Source organism: Strongylocentrotus purpuratus, unplaced genomic scaffold (assembly GCF_000002235.5).
Source record: "Strongylocentrotus purpuratus isolate Spur 01 unplaced genomic scaffold, Spur_5.0 spur5_scaffold_6, whole genome shotgun sequence".
NCBI classification, from domain to species: domain Eukaryota; kingdom Metazoa; phylum Echinodermata; class Echinoidea; order Camarodonta; family Strongylocentrotidae; genus Strongylocentrotus; species Strongylocentrotus purpuratus.
Genome location: NW_022145612.1, coordinates 55,208,234 through 55,221,376, shown reverse-complemented (window position 1 = coordinate 55,221,376; position 13,143 = coordinate 55,208,234). Strand labels below are relative to the sequence as shown.

Below are 13,143 nucleotides of genomic sequence, written 5' to 3'. Positions count from 1 at the left end.
TTCAATTGTAATTATATTTGTTTGTTTCGTTGTCTTCATTCATTAAACAGCATTTTATATCACACTCAAAACATTTTATACCTGAACTCGCAAGGATAAAAAAGTACTCGTCTCATCTCTCTCTCTCTCTCTCTCTCTCTCTCTCCCTCTCTCTCTCTCTCTCTCTCTCTCTTTCACTCTTTCCCGCTCTCTCTGTTTCTCTCTTTCTGCCAATCTACTAATTAGTGTAGACCTAAATAAGCTTAGAATAGCTCGAGACTTCCAAGACTAATAATTGTCATGTCGAGTTTCTTGACACGGTTATGCGTCAAAACAAATCTCGTTCATTACCACAGATATCACGCAGAGTATATAGGCCTTGTAATGATTTCAATCTACTTTAACATCTAACCAAGATGACGAATACCCTCATCAAAACTATTGTGTTTATGTGGTGGTCAAACTTTCTATTTGCAAAGCCATCTTAAACCCTCACCCTGTAGCTACACATCCGTTTCATCGAGATATTTCAATTTGTTTAATTGAGCCCGACAAGACAGCATGATATCGGTTTCTTTGAGAGTAAAGCCGCGTCTCTAATCCAATCATAAAATTCCAGTTGATTTTGGCGGTTTGTGGAAGTGCTGGTCGAGTGTCAGGACTAGGTGTGTGGAGGCTGAAAGTCATCGGGTCAGCTCCGGCGTGGTCGACAGTTTCTTTTACACCTCGCTCGTGCTTCTCTCTGAATACGACCCAACACCTTTTCATATTTTTATTTCCATCCTTCCCCTATCATTGCGCGCGGCGATTCATCGGATTTTGGAGCACGGCCCGGTGATTAGACGGCTATCAAAAAGTGTCGAAACCATACGAGCGAAATCGGCTCAAATCTAATTTGGTCATTACGACTTCTTGGCTCGGGGCAATTGAATAAAGGCAAACATCTTCCATAATTTTCCTTTCCCCCGTCTTTGAGACGATATGATGATACCAGAGGAGAATAGGATTCTATGGGCGAAGCGGATAGGAGTGCTGATCCAATATTCTGGGATTTTAATCTGCTTACTACCCCATGACCTGAGCATTTATCCGCCATCTTACCCTCTTAGGATCTGTAAAATGGCTTAGGTGACTTGGTAATGCTCAACCAACCCGATGAATATAACGATCATGTTTTAACGAGGCTCCCCTTCATATTAATATAGGCTTATGGAGTTCTAAGGAAGGATGCTATTCGTCATTGCTGTCCATAAAATATGGTGACGTTCATTGGTGAATAAAATTATTCAATAAATTTTATGCATGAGTATTAACCAGCTGTTATTTTGATGGTTATTCAAGACAATTAGCCACAGTGATGTCAAATTCTTCAAGAAACATAATCATTCAGGATACCAATTTTTTTCAATCAAAAAGGCATTCTCGGTCTGTGCCTGATTTAGTTATGGCACAGCTCGAGAATCTTCCATTGATGTACTTGTAATGATGTATATTTATTGTTTATATGTCCTTTTTGCAATATTCAGTGATGATAATTATCTGATATTTTAACCTATGTAACTTATTTATGTATTCGTTACTGCCAGTTTATTACGTATACTTGATTTAAATTTTATATTGTACCCGAGACAGGAGTCAGTCTTCGAACTGTTTGTTCTTGGTTTTTGATGTGATTTGCTTTGATTTCAATTAATCCTATATAATATTCTCAGTTTACTGTTTTCTATATGAGTAAACGTGGTGATTAAAACATAATTGTAATTATCATTTCACACAAAGCTTCCAGCTAGTCTATTTCTAAAACGGCATCACATGGGTTTTACATTATTTGTGTTGGTTTAGGGGCTATATGCAGTATATGACATTCTCTGAACGATGGTAGGTTATAACAAAGATTAATAGTGGGTTTAGTCAAATATCATGATAACCGATAATAACGATGTTTTTGCACTTAAAAAGATAAACTTCTGTAGAAACTATTATTTTAATTCTTAAATAGTTTATGTTTTTAGGAAGTAGTGAATAAAGTCAAGTTTATATCAAATTAAGTTTCGTAAAAGAAATTTATGTGAAAGAGTGCACTAACCATTTACAGGAAACATTTACAAGCAAGTGGTTCTCGGGTAACCAATATAGAAGACTCTTTTTTCTGTTTAACCGTAAAACATTCGACAAAAACAAATAAAAAACCAACGGGAAGTTTAACTTAACATGGCAACGACGGACGAAAGTTGCTCTCTCTAGAGCGAGACTCGGGCACACTTTAATATTCAATGGGACATAAAATTGATTGGCGATAGATATCATGTATCTGGGGCTGGGTAAACGGAGATGCGTATGTCAACCGACGATCGTGGGTATGTCCCCAATGATTGATTGTCAACTCCACGAGTCAGCGACTTAATTAAACTCATCTTCATTTCTAACTTGTTCGGATCGCATCGTTAAGGTCAAATCGCCCGACGCTTGCTTAGCTCCGTTTTGTTCTCTTTTCATTAATGACTCTGCGAGTTTATCTGTGGTGAGGAGCTCATCTGGTTTGGGTTGGTCCGTGCTGGGTAGCGAAGTATTCTTCCCCATCAGGGACTGCTTGCGAGATGAAAACATGAGGCAAGGAGCACGTCCCAACGTTATGCGTCCATGTTTGTTGAGGTAACTGAATAAACTCGAGCTGGAGAGAGAAAGCAGAGACGAGGAGGACGGGGTTGGTTTTATTAATATCTCCCTGAACTGTGTTGGGGATGTTACTGCTCGATAGCGTTTTATTGAATCGGGATTTGGATGGGGGAAAAGGGAGAAAAAAGTGGTAATAGACAGTTTATTTGATGGGCAATCAACGGCTCGTTTCCATCAATTTCCTGGCCATAGGTACAAGACAAACTAGCGAGATGGCGGCTAAGATAGCGAGCGTGCGCACCCATATCCCGGTGATTGTTATACGTTGATAGCTGAGGTCCACCATTCCCTCTGAATCCTGCATGGTTTCATTTAAATCAACGACCGTTTCTTTGAGCTGTCGATCAGGCTGTCGACGAAGCTATCATCAGGATGGAATTCACAGGTCCTTCTTGGAGGTACTGGTGATGAGAGTGTGGGTGACAGCGGAAGGAGGAAAGTCAACTTTGATGAGAGAGGGGCTGCTTCGTAATAACAACCGTTGGCATTATCCAAACAGCCATTGTCTCGCTCTAAATAGAGACACGTTTTATGTCTTTCATAATTATGATCACACATATAACTTATTATGTTCTTAGGCAACCGGGGGTTGGGGTAAAGACAAATGCGGAATATATTCGGAAACGCACTATCAATAATGATGGTCAGAAATATATTATTCACGCCCTCCGTTTCGCAGAATCGACAACCCAAACACCACTATACAAAATAAATGAATTGAATTGAATTGAATTGAATTGAATACATACCATCTATAAATATATTCCAAATGACAGAAGGGTCCTTTATATTCACAAGCGCTAATAATTATATTATCGAGCTGTTGTTGTTGTTTTTGTTTTTGTTTTTTGTTGTAAAAATGAGGGTCGTTTGAATTGAATTCATAGTGAAGATTTTAAGGGAGATAAGCAAACAAACAAACGCTACTCAAATCAGCCTGAAATATTAAACCACATGGTTGAGACACGTCCGGCATCATTAATCATCAGTATAGTGGACGCTTTATTCGACTTGATGAACAAGGATGCTCATCTAACCAATCATAAATTATATGCAACATGAACAATATTTCATGGCTGTTAAATCTAGTAAGGTCGATTCACACCCATAATGGAACACTAACTAGAAGATAAGTTCATTTTAATAAACCCCAAATTGCCGATTACCATTACTGCGCTAGCAATTACTGTCAAGGATTGTCACACTTATTGAGCGCCAAGAAAACTGTGAAGGTTAATTCGTATTGGCTGAGACATGACGAAGGAACTCATACGTCATTTTGATAATGATATGATTTGACACATTTTACATAGAGTCCAAGATCTCAATGACTCATTGCATCCGTGATGTCTTTTTGTACGAATTATTGATATTACTCTCCAGATGATAGTTAATTTGTTGAATAATTAAGGACAGACGAGTCGATATCCTGTCACATGATTGAATATCGGATATAGCTACAACACCAATGACGGAAGATCCGCTAGACCGAACGCCTACGAGACCGAAGGTGCACCGAACCGAATTTCGATTTCTCTATCTTTTGATCTAGAGGTCCCGGTTTCTGTTTCGTCAACATTCCAAATATTTGTCAGAAAGGCCATGAAACGAAAAATGTCAGTGTCCAGTTCTTTCAGTCTGTTGGGTCATTCGACTGCAGACAGAGGACCCACGATACTAAACGTTTCCGTCTCTTCTGCCATCGCTCTTTTGCATCTCAGGTAGAAGGTCCATTAGAAAGAAAAATGATTTGGCCTCTTTCGCTCTACAGTTCTTGGACCTGCATGTTGACTAGTCGGCAGAAACACAAGAGACCGAATGTTTTGGTTAGTCATGTTAGTGTGCAGCCGATTCGATGTGACCTTAGTCTTGTGGACCTTCGTTAGTTATGTTCTTGTGAACCTCCGCTCTGTTACGTGTTCTCATAATACTGTGGTATGGATTTAGGCTATTACAAGTTGTCTCCAGGGGTGGTATTCTGAACATTGTTGTAAGTTTTGTGTTATCTTTTGTTGTATCTTCCAGAGATAACACAGCGCTAATATTGTTGTAAGTTGGTATTCTGAACATTGTTTTATCCCTGTGTTATCTCTTGAAGGACCGCCTCTATCTTATCTTTGACCATTGATGACACGCCCATTTTTATGGACCCTACCAATCAAAATCTATTTTATATAAGCATGATAAGTAGATCAACCAATAGGAATACTTTATGCCATATCTGAAGATGCGCCTAGCGCATACTAATCTTGGGCGTAATTAGTTATTTGAGCACTTATTACGCGCGTCATCATTATGCGCTGTTGAATGTGGATCATGAAGACAAATCACGCTTTCACTATATTGGTTAAGATGAGAGCATTAAAATAGTCCTATCCTAGCATTTAATTTCTTAGAAAGTTCTCATCTTTGATGTTTCCGGTCAACACATTATCTTCTTCTAACTCGTCTATTGGCACAAAGTTGGTTCTGGGCAAGAAATATTGCCGCCATTAGATCACCACGAAAGATACAACAACCCCCTACCTGTTGTAAATATTGTTGTAAATACCATATGCAAGATAAGATAAGATAAAAGATACAACAACTTTCAGAATACCAATTATCTCGACATATTATCTCCCGTGCGCATATGCAAATGAGGATTAAGCGCCATGTTATTACTAATAAGCACAATTACAAGCGCACCAAGCTATGAGCGCAGGCGCGGCCAATGAGATGAGAGAAAAGATACAACAAAAGATAACACAAAAGTTACAACAGTGTTCAGAATACCAACTTTATCTTATCTCCAAAGATACAACAATATTAGAGATAACACAGGGTTCAGAATACCGCCCCAGGTTCCAAAATGGTAAACCAAAGACTAATCGAGTCCAAATACGAAAATCTCTAAGAATGTCATTAATTTTATGTACTCAATGATAATGGTTTAAGATAATGAAAATATAGGCCTAAGCGTGGCTTCTTCTATAATTATTAATTGCAATCATCTTCTGTTACGCTGAAGAAAATAGCACACACACTAAGAATAAGGGTGCAATAATTGGGGTGCAGATTTGTAGCCACCTATGCGTATTTGGCAGAGGGTGCTGTTATCGTAGCAAAATTGTATATCTTTATTTCTAAGTGTGCAGAATCACTAAAAAGGGATGCTGCAATCAGTATCATGGACGATTCCTCATTAGGATTTCAGTCAAGTATTTGTTCTCCGAGTCTGTTTACAGAGGCAATTTATTCTCAATTTGAGAGTAATTTCCATTTAATTTCAAGATCGAATTTAAAGGTGGGAGCCGAGTCATCATATTCCGACACTGCTTCATTATAGACTATACTAGAAACATAAAATGTCATAAGTGTTTATAAGCAGCATTCAAACTCACCTATAACCAAATGCTAGGTATATCAATACAAATATGTCATGCAAAACTAATTTATATCATCATGATGAAATATGGCCTATTTCAGGATTTGGAAAGGAACAAAGGCACTACAGCTTTTGAACAGCAGGCAGTGACCGTTTTAGTACAGAGACAAAACAATTGTACCTAGTTGGTATAGATTGCATCTGAATTAGAGAACCGGACGATGTCAGTTGAGTTTAATTAAAATTGATAGCATTGGTAGTTCAAGACTAATTTATATATTAAAACATGAATAACCTTTCGTCAAATACTGTTTTATTTTAAAAGATTTACATCTCTGTTAAACGTCAAGAAGTAACTGATTCATTGAGTTTTTTTCGTTTGCTATGCAAACACAAGATTTCTTTAAAAATAAAAAAATAATTTGAGGTACAGACAATACAGTGTCATTAAACTTCTCCTCATTTCAAATAGATGAATGTTACTTTAAGTTCGTCTTCTCGTCAATTATCGCTCTTCCATGCTCCTCCTCAGGAGTGGACGATGAGGGCGAGATAGATTATAAAAGGCGGAATCCTCGCTCTTCTGAAGAGGGCTCGTTACGCTTTAACTGATCTCAAGGAGATGAGCGAGGGATAATAGTGCATTTATCACCTCAGGAAGTCAAGTGCTTGTCATTCTGGCCCTATAGACTAATCGTAATTTTGGTGGACGGTCCACTGGAAATTATCATAATTATTTATATCAGTTGCGACTTTTATGATCATGAAGGATGTGGTGAAAAATTTCCAGGTAATTACCCTTCGTCAGATTATATATCATAGAAATGTAGAAGCTAAATCCTAAGTGAAATTTGAAGATTTTTTTTTCTTGTTTCGAGAAAACCTAATGATAGAATTTTTCCAGTCATAATAGACTGATAAAGAGTACAGTATTAAAGCATGAGGTACGCCAGGTCTCTTAAAATTACATATTTAGTGGGGCAATTTATATGTTTAGAGTTTTAAAAAACTGTATGACAGATTTTATTACGAAGAGAAAGTGTGATGAACACAAAGTGAAGAGACGAAGAAAGCTGGATAGACATAATGGAGATTTTACCCCCCAAAAATAGAAGGGACAGCATCTTGAGAATCAGGTAGAAAAGGGAGACACAAGTAAGAGATATTGATTACTAACATCTCGTGATATCGGTTTTTATAATGAGTTTAAGCACAATTTGAAAATACCTCGATTAATGTATAAGGCCACTGTGTCATATTTGAACAACAAAAAAGTGGCGTGAAGCCATTTTAAAATAATGTCGTATCATGATGGTGAAAGATCATCGTAGATATGCGGCAGTGGCGTAGCTACAGAAGGCACGGAGACACGTACCCCTACCATCGAGTGGTGACAAAAAAAGCGGGAAAAAAGAGATAAAGAAAGAGAGATAGGAAAAGGGCGAGACCAATTCCCGAACCCCATCAGTAAAGCTTTGTAAATTAGCATTTCATTTTCCAAACAAGACACCCCCCCCCCCTCCCTCTCCTAAATGGGGAATACATTTTTGGAAATAACATTATAGTGATAAATGGCAGACATTGCTGTCTCTAAAAGTCTTACTTGTCCTACCTAAATGTTTTGGTTCACGAGATCAATTTTTGTTAAAATATAATACATGAAATTCGAATTTATTTGTGTTTTGTGTTCGATAAATTAAGCTATTCAGCTATTGTCACATGCACTAGGGATGGAACATCCATGATTCCAATTTCAGAGAAGTGTGATTTTATGTACTTCTTCTTTTTGGGGTTAGAATCCTTTTTTTTTTCGTCGCTTATATTAGTGACTTTTGTTAAAACTCAAACAATCGACGACACAACAGTGGTTGAAATGGTCTAGCGCCATTTCTCGCTTCAAACATTACAATAAGATGTGCAGGCGTTCACCTTATAGGAAATCAGAAAGTATTTGTATGCCTCTAACTTTCGAGTTCATAGAATACCCATATTTTTGCCTTATTCAATCTTCTATTCCTTTCCCATCGGTATTCCAACCCCATCTTTTTTCTTCTTCCAACCTCTCTCTCCCACCCCCCCCCCCCCACTTGCTCCTTTGTTATTGTTCCTGTCTGAGGATTATTTCAAAACTATTATTTCACTCTTTCCACCATACATTAATTTATACTGTACATGTACTTAACTTCACTTTTTCCATGTCTTTAATTTTCTTCTCTCTTTCCAACTTCTATTTCTTTTTGTTTTCCCTCTCACTAACATGTTTCTTTATATCCATCCCCTCTTTCCAATTTCTATATCTTAAATTCTCTTTTCTCTTTCCATCATTCATTTATTTTGTAACTTCTCACTTCCCTCTTTTTCTTTCTATCTCCGTATGTCTGTCTCTCACCTCTCTCTCTCTCTTTATCTCTCTTCCCATTTTCTCTCTACCTTTCTTTGCTCTTTTGCAAAAATAAAGAAAATATGCATTCCTACTTATTCGAACTGATTCACAAAACAAAATAAATGTACCAAAATAAAAGAGATTCAAAATATGTTTTCTTAATCTTTATGTAATAAAAAATACTTATTTTACACAAATACTTACATATAATTATGAAACATCCTTTATTTGGGTAGAGTCACAATGAATGAGAATCGTGGAATATCTTGATATTCTAAACAGGCAATTTGGTAAAAGGAGCTGCTAATTTGTCTGTTATAGAATGTTATCTTCATGGTAATACAATATTCATAAATCATGTCTCTTTTTTTCTCACTTCCTCCCCACTTTCCTAAATGTATATCTACGATTGTTTGAAATCTAATCAAAGCAAACTGTGCTGGAACTGGACTTACTTTAAAATACATAATACTGTATTTTGACTGCTACAAGCACAAACACAGTGTCTGCATGGTGATTCTTTTAAAGCAGCCTTATAGCTTTATTGCATGCAGATTGCATCCAACATGCACCAGATATTGTTAGAGACAGGCTAGGCATAAACATACATGTATTTTTAATGTATACTGTTTACAACTTTCAGATGAATCCACCTCCCCTTCATATCAGGCCTGCTTCATATCCAAACGATAAGTCCTTCCAGTTTTTACCCATCACAGTTTCTCAAACCAGACAGTCCATCTTGTATCTCTGTGCCTCAGCAACACACTCCTCAATGTTTGTCCACTCTGCAGTAATACCAGAGCGCCCATCAAGGGCAGATCATAGGGTTTGCAGTGTGTCATGTAAAGACAGATCTGTGTTCTTTGGGGAGGTCTTTGTTCAAGTGCTGAATTTCTCTTAAACCCTGCAAAAAACAAGAGAGAAAGAGACAGAGAGGAGAGAGAAAGCCAGAATAAAGAAGGTACAACAACCAAGGGAGAAGATAGAGACAGGCAGACAGAGATAGAAAATGACAGAGAGAGAGAGAGAGAGAGAAAGACGGACAGACAGACGGAGGAGGGGAAGAAAGGAAGGGAAAAAATAAGAGGTGGCATCATTCTGATTGATTTTGCATAAATGTATTCACATCAGCAATATACACATAGGTCTACATTGCTGCTTGCCTGATTTTGTTAACTTGACATGAATAAAGTAAGATTATCATGACAAGTGCATAACATTTTTTTTCCATCTAATTTTGCCACATATATCACAAACCATAATCTCTGTAAAATAAAAACTGTAGTTCCATAAATTAAGAAAGAAACACATAATGCACTAGTATAGGACTAGGAAGAGCTTTAGCAAAGAATTCCATGAACAAGGAATCACCCCTTTATGAGTGAAAAAGTTACAATAAATGTAATTTTATGTCATTACAACAACCTCTTACCTCATACACAAGCTTGATGTGAGCCTTTATCTTAGCAGAATCTTGAGTTAGTTTCTCACTTTGCCTAAATCAAAACACATATAAAGCAATTAGGATTCATCAATTCACCATTAGCATAACAAACATATAGATATGAATTGTTGTCCCCTAATCACAACCAAAATCTGGTGAAATGTTAGTTCTTCAGGAGATAGATGTGTGGAGGTATTCATCACCCAGTGACAGCTCCATAAACTACATGTACATCCTACAACCCTGCTGGGGTTATATTCTAATCAGACCAATGTGCCGTATGACTCATGATCTATAAGACCAATAGGGCTACCTCCTACATGTTATAGGAGTGTCCTTATGATTTCCATAAGATATATGGGCCTTATGACAAATGAAGTAAAGGACCATTCACGCTTTGACCCATTAGGGACACAGTTATGGTTTTCATTACAGGACCAACAGGATATTAATTGGATCACTCGTACTACTATCCTATCAGAGTGATGCTTATGATTCTCATCAGACCAACAGGCCACAGAACCAATGGATTGTAGAACCATTGAGCTACATCCAATAAGAGTTAGATTAAGGTCTTCTGAGATTGGTGGGTCATAAGGTTGTTCTTGCACAAGAAGATCCTGAACCAATCAGCAGGGCTCCACAATATCTGTTTTGGAAGGAAGTCTGCATTGAACTTTTTAGAAGCTGTAAATGCTAAAAATTTAGAATCCCCCCCCCCCCCATCTTTTTTATCTTCGGGAAGGAGTCCATACTTAGATTTGGGTACCAATATGAATGTGTCCCTAGCGCCTGTTAGTGTTAGGGTCCTGCTATCAGGTTGGTTTCCCAGCTGATGACAGCTGTTATGTTAATAGTAAGACATGTATGCCATACTTACTGGGTGAGAAGCTTTGTTTTCTTGTCAATGAACTTGAGAGCTTCCTTCAATGTGAACTCAACAAAGAAACCAAAGCCGATCTGAACAAATATCATGGATGCATCCTGGCTGCAATTGAAGGAAGAAAAAAAATCAAGCAACATGAAAATCTATGTGATTTATATTGTGCCAGACTGTAAAAGTGGGTGTATAGACCTCTTTCACTATTATTAATGGAATGCAGTCATTCTGGACAGTAGAACTACATATTTTATAAAGGCATCCATGGCATAAACATCTCTTCCTTTCTTTTTATTACATTAATGACAAATTTCCCTACCCCTTTCAAAATGCCATTTAGACTGGATCAGATGGAATATAAATCTAGCTTAACTGCCAAAAGACTGAAGAGAGCAAAATTTCCATAGAAAATAAAGATAGAGACCCAGCCATAAATGTATGGCCATTATGGATACAGCCCATCAGACTTGACAGCCTTTGAGATCGCTTATGTCAGTCTCATGCACCTTCTGGAAAGTTATCTGATTGAGGGCCCACAGGACCAACAGTTCATGGGCCTTCTAACAACTTTTCTGGGGGTTCATGAGACCAACACTGCCAGTTTCATGGACTGTTGGTCTATACTAGGATATCCAAAACCTGGGGGTGTTTCACAAAGACTCAGATTGACTTTAAATTGGACTTAACTATGGTACGCCGTTAATGCCACTGTTTGCTCTAACCAGTTAATATGATCTTTAGATAATATATTTTCCTTCAATAATGAATCGTCCAAAAATGTAAGATCTGTAGATTTGTGACCATGATTTGTATGTCCTTTGAGATACCAATGCCACTAAATGGTGAGAGCAAACAGTGGAATGAACGGCCTGCCATAGTTAAGTCCAACTTAAAATTGATAGTTGACAGAAAAGCGAAAGAGAGAAAGGGGACTGTGAAACCAAATACTTACACTTTTGCTTGGGCATAGAAGTTACAGCCAAGGTCTATTTGGGTCTTGAGCTCTTCATTCTCACATCCTGTCTCCTAGAAGGAAATAAGAAGAAAGAAATAAAAGCAAAGCCATTTTATACAAGGCTTGACAATGGAGTATAAAATGTGTACATTACTCGACATACATTGTGAAGCAGAAATTAGCATAACTCATAATAATAAATAATGATAAATAATCATTGTATCATGATCTTACAACAGTTACACTATTTGTTTAAGAAGTTCACTTTTACTAGTTGGGGCATGATCAGAGGGAAAAAAAATGAACAAGACAAACGAGGCACTAGTTATGGATGCATATACTTAAATTTTACAAGGAAAATACCTGAATCTTCTCAATGGTTGTTCTAAGCTGGAGGTATTCCGCAATCTGAGCAAAGATCTCATCTCTAGACGACAGCACTTTCCTGCCAAAGAAATTTTGAGAAAAATAGATCTATTGAAATCAAGGAGGTAGGATTGATTAAAATCATTTAACTTCTATTATTAAGATGGCTGCCATTCACATCCAATTTCAAGAGTAGAAAATGTTCAGTTAGATCTGGAAGCTCGGCAGCAGGAGACGGCTTTCTTCCAGAAGCTTTGGTATTCAAGGTATTGTTGTGGTCATCGTCATCACCACCACCAGTATCATTATCATCATCAAGATCACCACAATCACCACTAGACAGAAATAACTGTCTGGTATGTGCAATTATTTTATAAAATATTTGAAACGTTTGTCAACCTTCCCCATATAGATCTAGGCCATAGTTACATTAAGAGGTAGCCAGCAGAGCCAGACGTAGACTGAAATATCTGTCTCTTTCGTTCGTAAGCCCCCGATTTGGGTAGGGTCGGCTCCTCTTCGAACGAACAAACAGAAAAGAGACCAAAAAAATGGTCTAGATCTATATCTAAGCCAGACGTACATGTAGTCTTACTTAGCGGAAATACAATAAATATCAGAGCTTTCAGTCTAAACAGCTACAGGGTGGTAAGACCCTGGTCTAAATCACCACTACCTTGACAATCACCATTATCATCCTCATCATTCAGTATGGTATTTACAACACAAAGTCTACAGTAATTTTTCAGCAGTTTCAAATTCAATCACAAAATTTCTGCTTTTTTGTAACAAGTTTATCAATTGCAATTAAGGTCTAGATTCTAACGTAACTTAGTACGATAAGATCACAACAACAAGAAATATCTTACTCTAAATCCTTTCTCAGCACTTCATTAACGAATCTTTCATATTCAATCACTTTTTCTGGTATATCTTGATTATCTTCAGACATGTTGAAAAGGTTTAGCAGCCCAACAAATGTGACTGTCCACTGTCGATGGACTGACATGATATGATCCGACTGCTGAGTCTGAAAATAAAGACTAAGAATAAAAATGCTCTAAAAGATCATTTTTTAAATACCAATTGT

General features: G+C 37.4%; 1 protein-coding gene across 1 annotated transcript; it reads right to left on the bottom strand.

The window, feature by feature from the left end:
- Positions 1–8,554: 8,554 nt before the first annotated feature.
- Positions 8,555–13,059, bottom strand: LOC753730 (protein UXT homolog). Its single transcript, XM_030973403.1, has 6 exons — positions 12,923–13,059; positions 12,051–12,132; positions 11,685–11,758; positions 10,733–10,840; positions 9,841–9,904; positions 8,555–9,312 (listed from the first exon to the last, which is right to left on the bottom strand). The coding sequence occupies exons 1-6, from the start codon at positions 13,003–13,005 to the stop codon at positions 9,247–9,249; spliced, it is 477 nt and encodes a 158-aa protein (XP_030829263.1). The 5' UTR covers positions 13,006–13,059; the 3' UTR covers positions 8,555–9,246.
- Positions 13,060–13,143: the final 84 nt, after the last annotated feature.